The sequence below is a fragment of the Gouania willdenowi genome, chromosome 15 (genome assembly GCF_900634775.1).
Source record: "Gouania willdenowi chromosome 15, fGouWil2.1, whole genome shotgun sequence".
Lineage (NCBI taxonomy): Eukaryota > Metazoa > Chordata > Actinopteri > Blenniiformes > Gobiesocidae > Gouania > Gouania willdenowi.
This window is the reverse complement of record NC_041058.1, coordinates 36,261,969-36,284,063: the sequence shown is the minus strand read 5'-3', so window position 1 is coordinate 36,284,063 and position 22,095 is coordinate 36,261,969. Positions and strand designations below refer to the sequence as shown.

The window sequence follows — 22,095 nt, the reverse complement described above, 5'->3', positions numbered from 1 at the left end:
CAATCTCTTGACGCCATTCAGGCACGTTTTGAGTTAGGGAAGAAACAAGCTGAAGCCCTGCGCAGCATCATACCCAGGCGTGACGCTAAGCCCAAACAAGCGGCAGGTGCACGCAGGCCTGCAGCGCCACCTCCGCCGCCCTACAAGAAGGCTACACCTCCGTCAGGTTTCGGACAACCGGGGAAGGTGCAGCCTCCTGCGCCGCAGATTCCTCGTCATGCTCCACACCACTCGGCTTGGAGCAAAGGTCCGCCGCAGGGCTTCCAAAAGGGCCCAGCGCATAGGCGGAAGAAGCCACACACCTCCTAGCAGTGGGACTGAGTGGAGAGGGACTGAAGCAGCAGGGAGACGCTGCTGTCCCTATTTTGTTGCCGCCGAAAAGGCGCCGGCCGAGTTCTGTTCAGGGGCCCAATCCCAAAAGGCATTGTTCTCTCCTAACACAGTCTCCCAAGCACAATCCCCCCATGCACACAAATGCACATCTGTTACCTCTGTTTATAAACCCCAGTTCGGGGGTGTTGAATGTTTCTCAGGTTACTGTAAAGTTTTGCAATGTTCGTCACTTTCTTGGTGCCCCTTTAAAGGTTCACTCTGTGCCTACTGCAAATATGCCCATGTGGCACTCAATAAAAAGTGCATTTTGTATAAAAAAACAAAGAAAAACAACACAAGCTCCAACTCATGTAAACCTGGTCGGTCATGTGAGGCTGCTACCCCCCAGCACGCTAGAGGGCAGCAGCACTCCACCCACAGTGCTACAGGTCAGTCCGCTCGCTGCCCACCTTCCCAGGTGGCGCGCATGCGCACTCACCCCTTGGGTAGAGAGGACCGTTGCTATGGGTTACCGGTTACAGTTCCGGGTCAGACCTCCACGCTTCACTTCTGTAATAAACACAGTGGTAAAGAAGGAGGCTGCAGCTGTAATGAGGGAGGAAATACACACGCTTTTGAGCAAGAAAGCGGTGAGAGTGGTGCCCACTTCGGAGATGAAAAGAGGTTGGTACAGCCGTTATTTCATTATTCCGAAGAAAGGGGGGGGGACTCCGTCCTATATTAGACCTGCGAGTGTTGAACAGGTATCTGCGGACGTACAGGTTCAAGATGCTAACACTCAGACAGCTACTGAGCGCTATCAATCCGGGGGATTGGTTCACAACTATAGATCTCACGGACGCTTATTTTCATGTGGCAATACACCCGGACCACAGGCAGTTTCTAAGGTTTGCATTCGAAGGTGTAGCCTACAAATACCTTGTGCTTCCGTTCGGTTTGTCGCTCGCCCCTCGCACCTTTACCAAGTGTGTCGAGGCGGCGTTAGCTCCTCTGCGGGAGAAAGGCGTGCGTGTCTTAGCCTATCTGGACGACTGGGCTCTGTTAGCGAGTTCGAGAGAGCAGTCAGCAGCAGATCTGTCTCTTGTTCTGTCCCATATCCGAGCTCTGGGTTTTTCAGTGAACATGAAAAAGAGCTCGCTGACCCCGAGTCAGCAGTTTTCTTTCCTCGGTCTGGAGATATGCTCTTTAACCGGCCGAGCGCGTCTGTCGGAGGGCAGGGTGGCCGCGTTTCACCGCTGCCTCGCTCAGTTTCAACTGGGACGCAAACTACGTTTCCGATTGGTCCTGCAGCTTTTGGGCATGATGGCGTCTATGATTGCTGTAGTGCCGCTCGGACTGTTAAAGATGCGCGCTTTTCAGCGCTGGTCTCGCTCACACCGGCTGTGTCCACAGCGTCACCTCCAGCGGATGTTGATAATAACTCTGTCTTGTATGATGGCTCTCCACCCTTGGAGGGATCCCGGGTTACTAAGCCAGGGCTCCCCGGTAGGGAGGGTGTGCTTTCGCAAAGTGGTGACCACAGATGCCTTCCTGATGGGATGGGGGGCTCTGTGCAACGGAGCAGCAGTGAGAGGACTCTGGACCTCAGTACAGAGCAGGCTTCACATAAATTATCTGGAGCTGCTGGCAGCTTTCTTGGCCCTGAAGTATTTTCGCTCTGTGCTATCAGACCAACATGTTCTGATCAGGACGGACAACACTACAGTGGTCTCGTACATAAACAGGCAAGGGGGTACACGATCACTTCCCCTGCTAAAACTGACTCACTCTCTGTTGATGTGGGGCAGTGTTCATTTTCTGTCTCTGAGAGCCACTCATGTTCCAGGACGCCTGAACCTGGGTGCAGACCTTCTCTCCAGAGGGGGTCCCCTTGTGAGAGAGTGGAGATTACACCCTTTGGTAGTGGCTCAGATATGGGTTCGATTTGGCAGGGCGGAGGTGGACCTCTTTGCTTCCAGGGCAAACGCCCACTGCCCCCTGTTCTTTTCCATAACAGACCACAATGCACCTCTGGGTATGGATGCGCTAGCGCACCCATGGCCCAACATGCTCCTGTATGCGTTTCCCCCAGTAGAAATGATACTGCCTGTGTTGGAGAGAGTGCGTCGTCAGGGTCTGTCCCTGATTCTGGTGGCCCCTCGGTGGCCTGCGAAATCATGGTATGCCGAGATAATCAATCTACTGGCAGCGGAGCCGTGGCAGCTTCCTCTACGCAGGGACCTCCTTTCGCAGGCAGGTGGAGAAGTGGTTCATCCACGTCCGGAATTGTGGCAGCTACGTGCCTACCTGTTGAACGGTCAAATTTAATGGCTCAGGGTCTGCCCCCAAGTGTGGTGGCAACGATCCAGAGTGCTAGGGCATCATCCACTCGTGGCTTATATGCTTATAAATGGCGAGCATTCGAGCAATGGTGTCAGGACCGAGATGTACTCCCATTTCAGTGTTCGATTGTGGAGGTTTTGACTTTTCTTCAGGAATTGTTGGATAAAGGTCTGTCCTTTTCCACTATTAAGGTTTATTTGGCGGCTATATCTGCCTGCCATGTTGGTTTCAATGGAGTGACGCCAGGTGCGCATCCGCTGGCCATGCGTTTTTTAAAGGGAATTCGCCGGCTGAGGCCTGTGGTGAAATCCATCATCCCCTCATGGGATTTAACTGTAGTGCTGGATGCTCTCTGTGGCCCCCCTTTTGAGCCTATGGAGTCAGCAGATATGAAATTTCTGTCATATAAGACTGCACTACTTCTCGCTTTGACCTCCGCTAAGCGAGTGGGCGATCTTCATGCTTTATCAGTGCATCCTTCTTGTACCCAGTTCACTTCAGATGGTTCTAAGGTCACATTACGCCCAAACATGGCATATGTGCCTAAGATCATCCCTTCAGCTCATAGCTCCATGATTTTTGAGCTAATTAGTTTTTGCCCTCCTCCTTTTGCATCTGAGGAGCAAAGGAGGTTACATTCCTTGTGTCCTGTACGTGCTCTACGTGAATACATAGACCGCACTAGAAGTGTGCGTTTATGTGACCAGCTGTTTGTGTGTTTTGCTAATCCAGCTAAGGGTAAAGCCCTGTCTAAACAGCGGCTTTCTCACTGGATTGTGGAGGCTATCTCCCTGGCCTACAACAGCAGGGGTCTTCAGTTACCTCAGGGTGTAAGAGCACATTCGACCAGGGGCGTATGTACATCGTGGGCTTTGTTTAGGGGGGTATCTTTGAGTGACATCTGTCGTGCTGCCAGTTGGTCATCACCACACACTTTTGTTCGGTTTTACCGTCTGGATGTAACGGCCCCTTCGGTGGCCCATTCGGTTCTTTCCACTGGGTCTAGCATGCACTAGAGGTGCTGGAGGTTGGCTTCCGGTTCATAGCTGCTCTGCGGGGCGTGTATACATGTCCCATACTATATGTGTTGTACCGAGTGAATCGACTGAAAGGGAACGAAATGTTATGTCTATAACTTCTGTTCCCTGAAGGAGAGGAACGAGGTACAACACTTCTTTGCCCCGCTACACAGATGGGCTCGGTGAAGAGCGGCTACTGAACTGAAGGATGACTGTGATGACAGCGTATTTATGAGGCAGGCGGAGCCTCATTTACGTCATCACAGATCATCTGCCTTAAAGGCGTGATTAGAGGTTTTCTTCAGTAGGCCACGCGGGGGCGTGATATCCCATACTATATGTGTTGTACCTCGTTCCTCTCCTTCAGGGAACAGAAGTTATAGACATAACATTTCGTTTTGTGCACTGCTATTTCTCTTTGTCTGTTTGCTCTCCACGGAGGTTTGTCTGGCTTGGTGATTGTATCAGGATGTAAGTTGAACTGAAAGCTAGGGTCGTTCCTTGCGCTAGCCTCTTGTGCAACAAAGTTAGCAAAAATGCTAAATGGTGGATATGTGACACTATTATGACGTTTGTGATTTGTTCCAACTGTTATACATTTTTTCTGTAAGCTAAATGGGAGCTTTTGAACAATAGGATTTACACCTCTAGCTGTGTCTAGAAATGCGAGGCCCGGAAGTTCTCCATCGGCTTTAGCACACTGCATTTCCATCAGTAAGTCACTAAACTTTCTCAGTGTGACATGGTCTTTGGATGTGATTTTTGGAAATGAGTCTACTCTTTTGAAGAGAGCACCCTCAATCACCTCAGCTGAGTCGTAACATTGTTCTAGTCTATTCCATATAATTTCTAGACCTGCTGCAGGTTTATTTATGTGTATGGCTTTGATTTGCTCAGAGTGCTCAGCAGACTCTTTGCCAAGCCATTTTAACATACAGTTCATTTCTTCACTAGTTGTCAAGTCTATTCCTTTAGTTGCATTGTAAAAGGAGCGTTTCCATGCTCTGAAGTTTTGGGGTTTGTTATTAAAGAAGTCCAGTTGCCACTATTTCCCTGCGAGCAAAGTACCTGCTAAAGTCACTGACATTTCTGTCTTTGGGCTCTTGGTAAGGAATGTAATGTGCGGATGGTGCCACCTTGTGGGACAGATTGGTAGTGTCTGGTTTACCAGGATGAGAGAAGGCACGAGCTTGGACATGCTGGGAAAGGTTGGCATTTTGATGAAGAACATGTGGAGTGAAATATGGGTTGTTATTTACTTCAATGGGGTGTAATACTTCATCTCTTGTGTGCTCCTGTTTAAGCTGTATGTTATTGTCATTGTTTACTATTGGCTCTGATGGGTGACTTTCAGCATTAATTACAAATTCAGCTTGGTCAATAACATACTGTTTTGTGCGTTCATCTGTTTCAGAAGTGGTCGGATCACTTTGTGTATCTAACTGTGAGGGGACAGCTGCTTCTAATGCCTCTGCTTCTGCTATAGCTGAAGCTAAATTTTTTCCTGCTGTAATAGCTCAATAGATGCTTCAAGTTTAGCTTTTTCTATTTTCAAACTCACTTCTTTTTCTGCAAAGTTGAAACAGGCTTTTGCTGCCTCAGCTTTTGCCCTTGCCTTGGCTGCTGCAGAACCTGTGGACCCAGCCTCTGATCGGGTTTTGTAGGTTGATGTCTTTTTGCTCGGTGCTTTGGAGGATGTAGTCTTGCTGGAGGTAGGCTTGACAGACAGCATGTTGGTTGATGTGCGGTCCGATGATGAAGACTTTTCTGGTTGAGCGGTGTCGGCAAAAGCTGCGTTGACTAGGTGACGACTGCTGAATCACTGCTGTATGCCGTGCTGCTTGAGGCGTAGTAGTGGTCAGTGTAGATTCACTCTAGTCACAGGGGAAACCGACCACAGGATCTCAAAGTGTGGATGCCACCATTTCACTGTGCTGTTACTGACAGCTATGACGTTTAGCTCCTCTCTCACATCAATGAATCTACAGACGTGTGTCTTTAAGCAGGTTTAATGATGTTTGAAAAGGTGAAACTAAAAGGATAAACAATGTGTATTTACCATATGCCTACAATAATACACAAAATACACAACACAGTAAATTATATGACATGTAACAAGTCCACTAATGAACAGAGCTGCATAGTTCAAGTGAGATTAACAATACTATTGGCGTTACTACTACACATCTTTACTGTATTCTACAAATAAAAAGAAATATAAACTTGTAACACAAGTGTAAAAGTACATACCAGCGATGCAACCTCGATATATTTGCGGTCTCAAAAGATGGCTAGAACTGCGTGCTGCCATCTTAACTTTTGCTTTTGTTAATACACGTTTGAATAAAGTTTTATTCAAAGCAACAAGTGCACTAACATCCTTTATCCACCGGATGGCACTATAAAGTAACTGAAATGAAAGATAAGGCAAAATGCACATTTTAAACTAAAAACTATGCTTATTATGTATAACAGAACAGATAGTTTACAGCAGATTAAACTCAGTTTATAGAGAACTGAAGCTGGTTTGTGTGATGAAAGTATAGTTAATTTAATGATGTGACGTTTCACCTACTAACATCTTTTAGGAAACAAATGCAAACAAATACCTGAGACTTTAAACAAAACCAACACAATGTTGACTTGTAGAGGACATGTGACTTTAAGTTTAGGTTTAGTTTAAATTGTTTCCTTATTATTTCAGTTGTTGGATGAATTCTCAAGTAAGATTTCTGTTGCTCAGCCCTGTTGGGTGTAGGACGGTAAACTTGTTCAATCTTACAATGAAATATAGCATTAAAATGAATGAAGCCTGTGTATGAAATGTTTCTGATAGATTTTAAGGGACTTGGTACGACAAAGACTGCAGAGCCTAAAATGGATCAGTTCTTGGGGGGATCAGTTTGTGTTAACCTCTGACCGAGAAACACATTAAAATATAAAATCTAGTGGTGGGACTCTATTAAAAAAAATTATGTAATTAATTGAAGAAGAAGCAAAGTTTTCCATTTTAAATAAATGTTGGTTTGTAACTGAATCAATGAAAACAATAAATGATCTTAAACAAATAAATAGTTTATTTCCATCACTGAGTGCTAACATAGTGTGTAATATGAATAAAGAATATTATAATTACAATGTTCACAAAGCACTAACTTATATGAAACTAAGAAAAATTCATGCTTTTCTGGATTTATAGTAAACTTTCTAAAACAAATGTGTTTTTGTATGAAAATAAAAACATCATTTAGTCCAGAACATTCCAGAGAAGTATAAACTGAACAGTGTAAAATAGTTAGAATATCATGAAATAAGCAGAGCAACTGATAAAGATGATGATTTTGACAAAAAAACCTAATTGTGATTTTCCTGACATATTGCAATTAAATTTATGATTTTTACAAATATTTTGTATATTTAAATGCATATGCGTTTTATTTTTTCCAAATTTTGTGTTTTCTACATTGATTTTTTAAAATTCATTTTTTTTTTTTTTTTTTTTTTTTTTTATAGAAATAATCAATTTTTTCAGAGAATATTAGTTTTTAACTCCTGTGAGGAAACAAAGTAAACACTAATAAAACAAAAATGTATGTCCAAAATAAAAATGTAATTTAAAATAATGTGTAAGATATAGAGCTGGGCGATATATCGAATATACTCGATATATCGCAGCTTGTAGTCTGTGCGGTGTTGAAAATGACCATACCGTTAAACTCGCGGACTTTTTTTTTTTTTTTTTTTTTTTTTTTTTTTTTTTTTTTTTTTTTTTTTTTGAAATGTCATTGTAACCCACGTCATAAAGAAATGTATTATATTTATATTATTTAATTATATTATATTTAGCAGAAGTAAATTTATTATAACATCTACTCTTCAGTTATTTATATACAATATTATTTCACCGCACTAATAGACTGCACTGACGTCACTCATCCACACGCACACACGCCAGCCAATCACAGACCAGTATCCTAGTATAAACAGGAAGCATGAGATACGGGAGGAGAAGGCTTGAATACGGGAAACGATCAAGCAGCAGCTGAAAACGCAGCATATGAACGGTAGCACGCACACCCGGTGCTCAGCAGACAGCACTTTACTAACTGTGCAGACCAGCGGTTGTGCCTTGCACCTGACAAAAGGAGCGATCGGCAGCAGAACGGAGGACTTTGTATAGGCGACTCAGATTGCATCGGCCAGGTTTTTTAAACCCCCCATGGATCTAAAGATGGTGAACTACCCACGGAGATGACGTAGTGGACGGTGAACTGCAGGTCTACCAGAGCGGTAGGACCGCCGCACCGATCCTCTTACCAGGAACGCATGAACTTCAATCCTACCAGGGTGGTAGGATCAACTTTATTTAATTAGGTTCTCTTCCAGTGGACCAACCCAACGAACTTCAGTCCTACCAGGGTGGTAGGACTGACTTCATTTTTCGTTTGAGTGGAACTATTTTTTTTCCCCAGGCTGTGACGCCTTATGAACTGAGCTAAATCCCAGCAGGTGAACTGGAGTCTGTTTTGAGACCACTTTTGTTTATTATTATTTTCTGTAATATAATAAATCCATGGTACTTATTTTCTATAAACAACAAATTGTCTGTCTATTCTCTGCACATCTTAGTAATCATTCCCAACTCACACTTGAACCTAGAAACTAATCTCAGAGAAAAAATTTATTAACCAACTGTCGTTAGCCCGCGGGACTTTATAACGGCAGGGGATCTAAAACTGTCGTAACTTCACACAAGAATTCCCCCTCTACCTTGTCACCGAAGCTGGCTGCCTATCCTCTATTAAATGTTATCTTAATAAAGAAAAGGACTATATGTACCTCCTCTTATAGGAAGTCCAAGAGTCGTCTCGCTATTTTGTGGGATTGATATTAAGACCCACCGAGTGTAGGTCAAGGCTGGAAACAACTCTTTTTTACAACAGCATGAGTTAGCCCCCCCCTGACTCCCCTGATAAAGAGGGAGCCAAGAGCGGACTCACTTACCAGAGGTCTAGAAGTGTGTCTCCCGACCCAGGAGTCATCTCAGATGTGGGTAGTATATACATTGCAGGTTGATTTAATCAAGAAGGCTTCTTAATATTTAATGGTTTTTATTAAAGGTTTACAAAAATAAAGTAAAAGTCAATCAAAACGTTTCAAAGTATCAAAGTCCTAAACTATCAGCTGATAGAGAAAGACGGGGGCCTCATGAACAACTGAATGTCCGTCTAAAGGAGGCCCACGAATACAGTAATCAGTGATATATTTATAGCCCAAAGCATGGCGTGATAACGTGTCATAATACATGCCCTAATCACCTTAGCGAATAGGAAAAGAGAACACAAGTTCATACTGATGTCAAGGCCTTACTGGCGTAGCAGTAGCAGGTGCTCTAACTCACCCAGCTGTCATACGAAAGTACAAAAGGTTATACAGATGTCATGGCAATACAAAAGTACAAAAGTTCACTCAGATGTCATGGTCCAACTGGAGTACAAAAAGTTACTTAAAGGTGGTTTCCATCTGTTTGTGTGGTTAATACTTAATGCATCCTGTTTAACCACACCTCGAGGTGTTAGTTCTTCTTTCGAAAAACAGACGTCTTCTAAGAAAAAAGAAGTATCACTACCGGATGGTCATGTTTAGGTCACATTGAGGTCACATTTTTCCTAGCATTTCTCTATAACAATAGCAGTTTAATAGCTGTATTGGTTAAATAAGCATTTCTTTGCAGGGTAATGAATGAATGATTAATACACAATCATACAACATCCTCCTTATTAATCATCATGAATATATGTGGATAGCATCAGCCAGAGTTGCCGTCTGCCAGAGGTTTCCAGAGTAGCCGCCCCCGGCTAGGGTGTCAACTCCTTTCGGAGTTTCTTCTCAGCACCTGCTGGCAACCGAGGCCCCTTGTGGCGGGGTACGGCCCCCCTTTACAACTGACATCACGACCCCTCTAACGTCTGCCAGAGCCTCGCTGAGAAGCGAGAACGCTCTCTCCAGCCTTCCCAAACTGTCATCAGCCGGGGCAGGTGTCACTGCGTCCATGTCTTCATTGGGTGCCTCCCCCCCCCTTCCACCCACGAATGTCTCTGCACTTTCCATCAATGCCTCCACCACATCATCATCCAGCACTTCCTCCAATGGAGGAAAGTTGTCAGCTTCCTCTTTGGCAGACTCGATTTTCACCACTGTGGGGAAGGGGGGTATTCCGGCTACCCTCTCGGCAAAGAAGATTTCTCCTGTGTTATCATCTCTCTCCTGCTTCATTTCCACACCCGCAGGGGATTGAGAGACGGCACGAGGAGGTGACACAGTCAGGGCCTCGGACGAGGCCACTTTCACCCTTTTCCACTCCGGACCCATATCATCTCCATCCTCTCCACGCCTCTTGGTGGTGGAGGATCCACTTCCAACTCCTTCATCTCCTGAGGAAGAATCACTCCCCCCCCAGTCCTCAATGCTAAGTTTTTCATCCACATCTTTATCATCGCTCATGCTCCACCCCAGTGTCAGGAACCGAGCCACGGCTGGAATTTTTGACATGTCCCCATATCTGTTTTTCTCCAGGTTGTTGTTTTTCCTGGTTAGCTTTTGGTAACGTTTTTGGTAGAACGAGATGTATTCTCTTCCGATGTTAATTGTCTCCATCCCACCGCCAAACTCTCTCACCTGTCTGAGCGCAGTAAAATTAATTTTTCCCGCTTCTGCTCTTGTCACTAGGAAAAGATGGGGATTCAGGTAACTCTTTCTTCCTTCAGTAATTTCACTGAAGAAGTAAGGAGTATCCCTGTCAGGATAGGGGTAATTCCCCAGTGTCAGGGGTGTCTCATAGACATCCAGTCCACACGGCACCCAAGCATCCCCCCAGCACGTTAAATCAGGAGCCCCGCAATCAGTGGATCTAGGATCCCGCGCGTCTAAGGAGGCACCCCCCATTCTGACCCTGTCACATGTCATAGTTGCAGACCAGCTCTTCCCCGTGTGACACCAGCGAGTGCTGCCTCGCAACCCCCAGCTTATTTTCTCTGATCGTTTTTTGTGATCGGGGTGCTTTGCTGCCATTTCCCTATCATTCCATCTCACGGAGGGCTCTGGTGTCATAAGAAAAAGTTTTTGCCCGAAAAGCCAAAATGGGCATCCTCCATCCTGTGGGTTGATTAACACCTCCCACATTTCAACTCCCATTCTTGGGTGCAACTCATACAAGGGCAAAAAGCCAGTTGTATCAGTTTCAAAATCAAAATCTTTTTTTTTTTTTTTTTAACTTAGTGGGTTTTTGTTAGTCTGTGTCAAAGGTGAGTTTTCAGCGATTTATTGTGCTGTGATTATCATCTCCGTGAGGTGAACATTAGTAAAGTGTGTGCTGTGATATCAGTAATTAATAGAAGCACCGTAGATTTATATCCATTATATAAAAAAAAAAAAAAATCTAAAATGGTGGCCCAGGAAGCCATTAGGCTAAAAATAACAGGATTTAATCCTTATTTGGTTTTCAACATCTGTGCCAAATTTCACAATAAATGTGTGACGTGGCTCCGAGATAGATTAAAAAATATATTTTACAGCATCTGTTATTGATTCAATACACTCCGTCAGAAAAACTCATCAAAAGTGTCAAAACAGGACAGAAAAATTTAAACAAGTCCTTAAAATGATGCGAAAAGTTCAAAGTTATTACAAAGATGATTTAATTGTGATAAAGCTGTAAAATATTATTTTGGGAGACTTTTAAAAGGGTCTAATTTGGCTCATATATTCAAGTTTTGAGGCTAGAGTCGCTTAATACCATGAATTAACGGGCCTGACACGTGCACTTCCATATATGGTCAGACAGACCAGTTTTTCCCGCTCGGGATTCGAGAAGTTTTAAAAAGCTGAGCTCCTATTGGTCCACAGCAGGTGACTGTCAACCTAACTTGGCCTTTGGCAGGGAATGCTCTTCTCTGACTGGCTGAGAGGATTAAAAGTCCTTATTTTGGGCTAGCAAGCGAACCAAAGCATCTGATTGTTTTTTTTTTTTTTTTCATGTGAGAGCATTTTATTCTGAAAAAGAAGCTTGTTGGATTTTTAGGTCAGCATTTTATTCTGAAGAAGCAGTTGGCTGGATTTCTACGTCAGAGCATTTTATTCTGAAGGAGCAGTTTGTTCTTTTTTTTTTTTTTTTTTTTTTTTTTTTTTTTCTGTGTTACTTTTAATTATATTAGCATGGCACCACATCAGTTGTTTTAAACAGCTGAACACAAGTGTACCACCTGAAGGGGCAGTTGATGCCTTTGACAATGGTGTGGGTGTAGTCTTTGTATCATTTACTGAGTGATGGTAGTAGGTGGTTGGTGTTTCAGTCATTGTTAGTCTATTTTCCTCACATTTCACCCATTCCTCACTACAAAAATCCTAATCCATGTCTGCATTGGTGTTGTTTCTCATCATCATTGCTGTATTAGCATGGCACCACATCAGTTGTATTAAACAGCTGAAAACAAGTGTACCACCTGAAGGAGTAGTCGATGCCATGGTGCAAGGTGCAGGTGTGGGTGTGGGTACGAGGGTTGTTGTTATATTTACCGGATGATGGAAGTTTGGCAGTGCTTCAGCCATTCCTATTCTCCTTCTCTTTGGTCAATCCCCTGTCAGTCGTCTATTAATCGTCTGTTATCTCCTCCGCCAGTTTGTCTGTTAGTTGCTTATCAGTCCTTCTGCCGGTTTTCTCCTCGTGAGAGTGTCGTGAGGTGTCTATTCTTCAGTATATATCTCTAAGATGAGCCCACTATCTCCCCCCCCAGTGGGTGGAGAACGCCCAATCACATGATGCCTTTCACATTTATTGCTGAGAAGGAGTCTTCCATATGAGGGCTCTTTCACCTTCTTTAAACAATGCCTTTTCTCCAAATTTTGTATTTTCTTGTCTAACTTTCTAAAAGTAGTTTTTGTCAGGTAGGAATAGAAGAATTGCATTTGCTAACGTATATGCATATCTTCTAATAATATCTACTTCTCCTCCGACGAAAACTCCTTTCTCGCTTTCCCCCAGCTCTGTCATATTTCCCACTCTGACCTCATCAAAGAAACAACCCAAATCCTCCCTGACATCTATCTTCCCTTTCCAATTAAAAGGTGTTCCTCTCATTAAAAAATTCCAAACCGTCATGATCTTTGGGAGGGAGGTAATGGATAAGCCAAGAATTTATGTATCACCGACCCATCATCCCGAGGGATTGCTATCAGGTGTGGAATTACTAAGACTCCCATTTCAGCCGAATCAAAACTATTCCATCCTTCTTCTTCATCGAGTAATAAACCTGCTAACTGACTCCATTCCCATGCTTCAAAGAATGCAGAGGGCCTTATCTTTGCTTCTTCTCTTAGTTTAGAGAGATTTTGTGGGGAATGTCCGCTACAATTCCACATCGCTTCTTCCCATAAGCCGCTTCTAAACGGCTCTTCAGCTATTTCCCTGCTGGTGTTACTTGACACTACTTCCAGTATTAATTTATATGCATTTGTGGCCTGCGTCAAATCAACCCCAGTATGATAGACATACATTTTTTTGCTTTTATCCACCACACTGTTTGGTTCATCATCATTTAACCATTTTTTTTTTTTTTTTTCATCGGGATTTGGTTGTATTAAAAACACAGTGTCTTAAAGGATTTCTGTCATCGCTTCTCTGTGCAATCCAATATTTCCTCCTTTGAATCCGTGGCAGACTACCATTCCCTGTATGATACAGGCTCCTATTTAATTTTTTTTTTTTTCAAAAAATCCTGCATCATTATTTTTTCCAAAATAGTCTCCTGTAACCTTATCGATTTACATTGCGTCCCATTCCCGTATGTGAAATTTCTAGTCCAATTTTTGTTACGTCTTTCCATTTCTGGAAAATGTTGACATACCATTTTACGGCGTCTACGCTACATTTTTTGTCCTTTATAATCTCTAATACCACGTTTCCATCTAATTTTCTTTGAAATCTTCTTATCTTTTTGTATCGTAAACCCCGGGGTCATCAATGGCATAGTTTTAATATCATGAACCAGAGCCTTTTTTCCAACGGTTCAAATTTAAAATTGCAAAAAAAAAACCTCTTAATCAGCTGTGGAAGGACATTTCACAATGTTATATTCTTCCTCTGTGATCTCATCATGAGATGGGACATTCCACACTGAGTATTCGTCTAATTTCTGTTTGTTTTATACACTCCAAACTTCTCTTCAGTTATTTCCCATTTTTTCTTTAATATCTGAATATAGGATTGATATCTGCATTCTATTGAAGTATCCCTGCTTTCTCACCAATACAGCTTCCTCTCACAGCGAATCCTTCTGCAGTAGTATCGTCATAAATCTTCTCATAATCCTCCCATGTGCATATTTCCATGTCACCCTTTACTGCCTCACAGACTCATAGACTCTCATATGCTACCCTTGAGAGCCTTTCCATAGTCTTCATCAGTTCTTCCTCACAGCATGGCCCCTGATAAGCTTCAAATGCTATCTCGCATCCTCTCAGTTCCATCATATCCATTCTCTTAACACGCTTCTTACTTCCCTAATTTTGTTATATTACTAATTGTAGTATTTAATGTAGTCACCGGAAAAGTTGTTACTTTTACATATTTATTAGGTGATTCGGGTGAATTTTTATCTTGTGGCCTTGTCACGTTTCACTCAGGCCCCTTTTTACCATTTCTATCTTTATCAGCCTTATTCTCCTACACACCTTTTCTCCCTTATCCACAAAACTCTCCATTAAAGCTGTATTATTTCTTAGCAACAATTTTTCCCACATTAACTCTCTCAAGCATCTATCGGGCCGTCTTAATCTCGGGTGTCGAACATATTCACTGCAATCAAGCTGTCTAGTCTCTTTCCCCTCATCTTGGCTTTCTTTCAACCTGTCAGTTAGATTTTCAGGGAGAAAGAATTCCCTATCACATTCTCCAACCAAACCTCGTGTGAGAGCTAAGAATTGGACTCCCTTCCTTATATACTTTCCTTGGTCAAAAACCTTCTTTCCCCCAGAACTAAAAGGAATGGGTACTTCTATTTCTGCCATAGGTGTATATACATTGCATGATTTGCACTTAACAATTTCTTCTTTAACCACCCGCTTGATGGAACCCGTCTTCTCTATTTCCACCCAGGTTTTAATTCCAATTGTTATCAGTAAGCTGAGAAGTGCCAGGTTGAGGAAGATTATAATGGCCTTACTTGCCATCCCCATTTTAAATTTTTCTTCCCATTTTTTCTTCCATTCCTTCCTTTTCCTATTTTTCTCAGCTATTTTGTAAGGAGAGAGCCTTCCTCCTCGGATATCCTTGACATAATCTCTTTCCCATAACATATTTCTAGCCTCTCTATCATAATGCCCTTTATTCCATATTAGGTGCAGCCTCTCCATTCTTCCGATGGGATAACCTTTTTCTCTGTAATGAGAATAGCACCACAATTGCTTCATTATATTATTTACATTTTTCCATTTTTATTTATTTATCTATATAAAAAAATTTTTTTTTTTTTTTTTTTCTACGACGCTTTTCTCTATCAGAGTGTCTTCCTCTGTCTTTTTTATATCTTTTCTTTTTTGAAGACAAGCCTCCTCCTAGATCCCTTCTTTTCCTTATTGTCCGGAGTATTCACAGGAGTATCTACCCAAGTCTCTCTTGGTTTTTCATCTACTCCCGTGAGGCCATCATCATTTCTCCTAGCTTTTCACCTATGTTTGTGAGTTCTACTTTATCTTTAGCAAACCTCCGTTTAGTTTTAGAAATTCGGCAGGCCCCAGCCAACTCTATCCCTGCCATCTTTCTCATCCATCCGAGACAGAACACTCCTTCCATACACAGACAACACTTCCCCGGCTGATACTCTCTCTCCATGGGAAGAGAGCCAGGAGAATGTCCTGGGAACAGTACACGTACCATCATCATCTCATCCCAAGGAGCAGAGCATAACCAATCCCATGGTCAATTGGGCTCGGTCCGGTAAGACCTGGTAAAACTCATCAACCTCCGAAGGGTGATACGGAACCTCCCAAGTGGGGAGAACCGCTTCTTCCACCACAGTTTTTTGAAGTCATAACTTCGGAGGCCCTGTTGGAATTGTGTCCTGCCTATCAATCCCTTTTACATCATTATTCCTTAAACCGCCTTTTAACTCGGACTTGCTGGGGGTGATATTTTTCCTCCATCCGTAATGTATATTACGTTACCTTCCTGTCGGTCGATTACCCGGAATTCTTCTCCGTTTTTTATCCACCTGTCTTTTGCCTGTAACACAGGATAATTCTGGGTCAATCTGGTAACTGTTTTTGATGTTTAGGCTGGCTTAATATTTGGTTGATGTAAAATAAATTGTCATGGCTCCACCAGTCTTTCCCTATCGCGGCTATTGCTTCTTTCGCTGATCTAACAGCTCGTTCCGCAACACCGTTTGTATTGGATTGGTATGTGATCGCAAGAACGTATTCTATTTGAAGATCATACAACAGTTTCTGGAACTTTGACTCAGAGAACATTGTGGCATTATCACTTTTTACTTCTGTTATTGTCATGTTTCCCTGTAGATATGACAGCGAGCATTTTTCTGCCTCTTCTTGTGTCCCAGGCATCAGGGGAAATATCCTTGTATTTCCTCCTGCGTTATCTGCTATTACCAAGAACTTTTTATATATTATTTATTTATTTTTTTTTTCTTAATCTAATTTTTTCTTCTCTATCCTTACTTCGCTTGCCGTTTTTCTTGGATATTTTCCTGTTTTAATATCTCTCCTGTTTATATCCTTATTGACTGATATGGGCCATCGCGTTGATATTTCTGCCACCAATGTGTCTCCTAGGTTTGCTCTTACTGTTGTAATCACGTCATTGAATCTCACGGTTTCAATCTCTCTGCTAAGTACCCTAGTACCGGTGGAGCCTGTTGACAATCCTCCTGTCGAAACTCTTCGAACAGGAGAAAAAAATGGGGAGGTAACTCCCTCCGCCATTGCTTTATCTTACGTTCGTGTCAAAGTATTCCCGTAAGCGGAGACTGAGGTATCTCCTTGAGAAGAGGGCTTCAATAGCCTTTTTCCCCTCTGATTCCACGCGTGTTTGAATAGGCTTACCTCAACCTGATTCTTTCAATAAAAGACACCTTTCCGATTTTGTGTTCAAAGTGCTAGACCTCACACTTCTAATCTCTCACTCTTTTTCTTTGCACACTCTGTCCAGGGTGATCAGGCCTGCCAGAGTAACAATTACTGAAGAGCTGGAGATTTTTCCACTACTTTCGTACTGAGTTATCCTTTATTCCTCATAGGGTGAAAGCCAATCAATTCACCCTCCTCCTACCAAGCAGTATGGTAGGGAAATGAGACTCTCTCTCTACACCTTTTTTAGGGACACTCCGTAGGTTTTCTAATTAGACTCGGTACTCGTTTTATTTTTCCCGGACTAATAGGTTAACTTAGTCGTGCTCCACGTATGGGCGCCATGTCGTTAGCCCGCGGGACTTTATAACGGCAGGGGATCTAAAACTGTCGTAACTTCACACAAGAATTCCCCCTCTACCTCGTCACCGAAGCTGGCTGCCTATCCTCTATTAAATGTTATCTTAATAAAGAAAAGGACTATATGTACCTCCTCTTATAGGAAGTCCAAGAGTCGTCTCGCTATTTTGTGGGATTGATATTAAGACCCACCGAGTGTAGGTCAAGGCTGGAAACAACTCTTTTTTACAACAGCATGAGTTAGCCCCCCCCTGACTCCCCTGATAAAGAGGGAGCCAAGAGCGGACTCACTTACCAGAGGTCTAGAAGTGTGTCTCCCGACCCAGGAGTCATCTCAGATGTGGGTAGTATATACATTGCAGGTTGATTTAATCAAGAAGGCTTCTTAATATTTAATGGTTTTTATTAAAGGTTTACAAAAATAAAGTAAAAGTCAATCAAAACGTTTCAAAGTATCAAAGTCCTAAACTATCAGCTGATAGAGAAAGACGGGGGCCTCATGAACAACTGAATGTCCGTCTAAAGGAGGCCCACGAATACAGTAATCAGTGATATATTTATAGCCCAAAGCATGGCGTGATAACGTGTCATAATACATGCCCTAATCACCTTAGCGAATAGGAAAAGAGAACACAAGTTCATACTGATGTCAAGGCCTTACTGGCGTAGCAGTAGCAGGTGCTCTAACTCACCCAGCTGTCATACGAAAGTACAAAAGGTTATACAGATGTCATGGCAATACAAAAGTACAAAAGTTCACTCAGATGTCATGGTCCAACTGGAGTACAAAAAGTTACTTAAAGGTGGTTTCCATCTGTTTGTGTGGTTAATACTTAATGCATCCTGTTTAACCACACCTCGAGGTGTTAGTTCTTCTTTCGAAAAACAGACGTCTTCTAAGAAAAAAGAAGTATCACTACCGGATGGTCATGTTTAGGTCACATTGAGGTCACATTTTTCCTAGCATTTCTCTATAACAATAGCAGTTTAATAGCTGTATTGGTTAAATAAGCATTTCTTTGCAGGGTAATGAATGAATGATTAATACACAATCATACAACACCAACAGTAAATGTACAATTGGCTACATCATCTTAATGACAACATGCACAAAAGGGCACTATTTGTTTTAAAATATTGTAGTGGCATTATGTACAAAAAGTGCACTTTAATTTTGTGTTTTGAAATGCCATGTGAGTTGCATCCTGCACTAATGTCTTGTTTTGAAATGTCTCTGTGACAATTTTGCACAGAACGTGCACTTTCTGTTGACAATTTTATGTTTGAGCCACTCACTGTTTAATAAATACAGTTATGTCAACTTTGACTTAGTTGTGATATCCCCTTTTTTGCATGAAAGTTTAAAATTGGCATATATTAATGCAGTATGATCAAGAATGTTTTAATGTAGACATATAGAATCATCATACTGGTGTGATTTTGTGCATCAAAGTGTTAATTCAAGGGTAATGCAAAATATCGAGATATATATCGTGTATCGTGACATGGCCTAAAAATATCGCGGTATTTATAAAAGGCCATATCGCCCAGCCCTAGTAAGATACAATTAAAAGGTAGATATTAGTTGTAGTAACATGGATTATTCTGACTGCTCATTTTTAATTATTCATGTCATATAAAGATGTATGAGAACAGCATTAATGTCACTATATTTACCCTCAGGGATCAATGGTTTACTGAATCTGATCAAGTTTATTGATTATATTTTGATTACCATAATAAACGATCCCCGAAACATTTCCCCATAAAAAATTCCTTTTCCTCACGGTGACAGTGTTTCAACCTGATTCTGTCCATTTCTGCGTTCAACGGTCGATTACATTAACGTGAATTTTATAGGACCCTAGTGTAGCTGTTAGCGCACTCAACTGAGGGGTAACAGAGACTCTCTGAAGCACATACAAGCATGTGTCCTATAACCATCTCTGATTGGTCAGCAGCCCAGGAAGGTGATTCTCAGCATTTCTGATTGGTGAACATATATATCACTGAAATGATGAAGACGGAAGAAAAAACCTCAGCATCTGAGCTTACGTTATCACTGTAGTGAAAACCTTCATATTGATGTGATTAATGTTAATCATTCAGCCTTAGAAACTGATGAATTTAGTCTCAAATAGTTTTTCTACATAGCAGTTGATAAGTTGTCAAACGGTGCTATCTGTAGCAGCGCTTCTAGCCACGCCCACATCCTCTACCACAGAGTGGTCGACTGTCCACTACAATCATTTATCACTGACTTTGTTCATTTGTCACTCATGTATTTATTCATTTTGGTTCTGAACCCTGTCTGAGTGTCAGTGTGGATTGGAGACACTGTCTGCTCCACTAAGTGAATAATGAGAGCTTTGTTTTCGTCCAGTCTAGCATTGAGCTGTTTGTGAACAGGCTGGATTCAGTGGAGTCCGTTCTGCCCTATGAGTACACAGCGTGAGTAGAGTACAGTATCACATCAGTGCTTTGTTGTCTTTGTTTTACGTTGAAACGTCTCCTTTGTGTGTTGCAGGTTTGATTTTTGCTCAGAGACAGAAGAGAAACGACCCTCAGAGAATCTGGGCCAAGTTCTGTTTGGAGAGAGGATCGAACCCTCGCCCTACAAGGTACCGCCCACCACCAGCAGAGACATTTAAACACAGTGTCTGAGAAGACTTCTGGGTCATTTCATGTCATTTTAACAAATGGCCCACACACTTTGGGATAAAAAAATCTGAAATTTTCATCTTCCAATATCTCAGGTACTACAGCACAAAGGAAAGGTAAATGTAGTACTGTTACTTTGATTACATTTTACTTAAAATAGAAGTAAAGTTACTGGTGTAAAAATCTACTCGAGTAAAAGTAAAAAGTAGATAACTTAAAATGTACTCAGAGTAAACGTTACTTTGTACTTTTTTATTGCAAAACAAAAGTAACTAAGACGTGTATAAAAAACGATGAGGTAAGTGCTTGTGTCAATACATCCAATGTGTCAGAGCATCTAATAAAACATTTTTAGTAAGAGAACATTTCCTATCTTTAGGAATCGTTACTCTGTAACGGAATCTATTTCAAATGTAACAAAGTACTCTTACTTTAAACAAATTTTACTTAAGTAAAAGTAAAATTACAGTTTTTAGAAAGTATGCAAAAAAGTAGAAGTACACAAAAAAGATACTTAACTGCAGTAATGAGAGTAAATGTAATTTGTTACTTTCCACCGCTGATAGTAATATAGCTCCACCTACTCTCTCAGAAGTAAAGAGAGAATGTGGAACATGAGGAATTTGTTCACAATTAATATTATGTTTTAAAAAATAAATGTTTTTCTGATGTAATGTTTTTTAAAATTTATATATAACTAAACATTTACAGTGTGAATTTTGAATAATCACGGAACAATTGGTAAACATTTCACATCACTCACACTGTTTCATGTTCCTTTTGTCTTCAGTTCAAGTTTAAGAAGTCTGTGACGTGTCAGAAGGTGTGCACACGCTCCTATGACACCAACAAGCCTTCAGACAGAGCCAAGTTGGACTTCCTTAAAAAAGGAATGTTACTCAACTACCAGCATCACTGGTAGGGGCGCACACACACACACACACACACACACACACACACACACACACACACACACACACACACACACACACAAATGCACCTACACTATGGGGGGTGGATCGCTTCTAAATTCATGCGCACCAGTCTAGTGAACGCGTAAACTAACACGTACCCTTCACCTGCACGTCTGTACGTCTGATCTACATTTACCATAGACTTAGAATGGGTAGACGGGCGCAATGCACAAGTCACGTCTGCATGTGTGTTTGTAGACGTGTTAACACGTCTGCAGACGCTTTAATGTACATACACATTAAAGTGTCTGCACACCTACACCACACCTGGATGTACACCTAACAAACATAAATATATCAGTCACACGTAGACACAGGTGTGGTGTGAGTGAAGCTATAGTGATCAGGTGACCTTCACTATGTAGCACCGTCTGTGTGACATGTACACACTTAGAAATAAATATTAGGCGTCCAGGGGAGCAGGTGTATACACATATTATTTCGATGACATGGGATTTTTTTTAAAGTCCAATTGTTAAGGCGCGAAATCCATTTTCAGTTGCACTTTTAAAAAGAAAAGTAACTATTATGTAGTTTAGTATAGTTTACTGTACAGCCAGAATTTAAATGAATAGACTTCTTCTTCATGTGTACTATTTCTTTATTTATTTAGTTCAGAATTTATTTTTAACTAATTGCATTGTTTTGCATAGTTTATCAAGGGATTCTTTTGACAATGAAAGCAAAAACAAAATAGTACAGATTTTTAATTTTTATTTTCGAGGGGAAAAAAATATTTTTCAATCTTCATATGTCTAAAGTCCCATTTTGTAAAATAAATTGTGAGAGTATCGTATCGTGAACCCAGGGTACACATACCCCCATTTGAGAAACACTGCTTAAAGAATCCCATAATGTAAATAAGTATTAATAAACAGTATTTAGTGCCTCCTGGATATGTTTATTTCTATAGATTTTATCATTTCATATAATCTACAGCTTGGTGTGGGACCAACACTGACTCTTGTATTTTCAGTTCATGTTCTAATCAATATCATTATCATTTTATACTAAAAATAAACATTATAAAAGCAAATATTTTATTATGTATGAATATTGATCTTTTCATTTGGGAATTTTCTACTTCATCTCTCAAGTACTCCCTACAGTGCCATTGTTTACCCCTAGGGGTACACATACCCCCATTTAAGAAACACTACAGTGGACATGGTTACTTATATTTTTTAATTCAGAATTAGTTTTTTCTAATTGAATTATTTGGAATTAAAGTGTTCTGCTATGTGTTTACATGGAAATAGTAATTCTGAATTGAGGTTTACATGGAA

General features: G+C 41.4%; 2 protein-coding genes across 2 annotated transcripts in view; both read left to right on the top strand.

The window, feature by feature from the left end:
• Positions 1-20,813, top strand: part of fbxo28 (F-box protein 28) — a 55,045-nt gene extending 34,232 nt beyond the window's left edge. Inside the window, exon 6 of the transcript XR_003675671.1 lies at positions 20,763-20,813. The gene's annotated coding sequence lies outside the window, so the exon portion shown is untranslated. The remainder of the gene's footprint in view (positions 1-20,762) is intronic.
• The window catches only part of tm9sf2 (transmembrane 9 superfamily member 2), a 53,679-nt gene that overhangs the window by 8,749 nt on the left and 22,835 nt on the right, over positions 1-22,095 (top strand). The window contains exons 2-4 of the mRNA XM_028469262.1: positions 19,558-19,625; positions 19,702-19,795; positions 20,626-20,753. Coding sequence (XP_028325063.1) covers positions 19,558-19,625; positions 19,702-19,795; positions 20,626-20,753 — 290 coding nt within the window. The remainder of the gene's footprint in view (positions 1-19,557; positions 19,626-19,701; positions 19,796-20,625; positions 20,754-22,095) is intronic.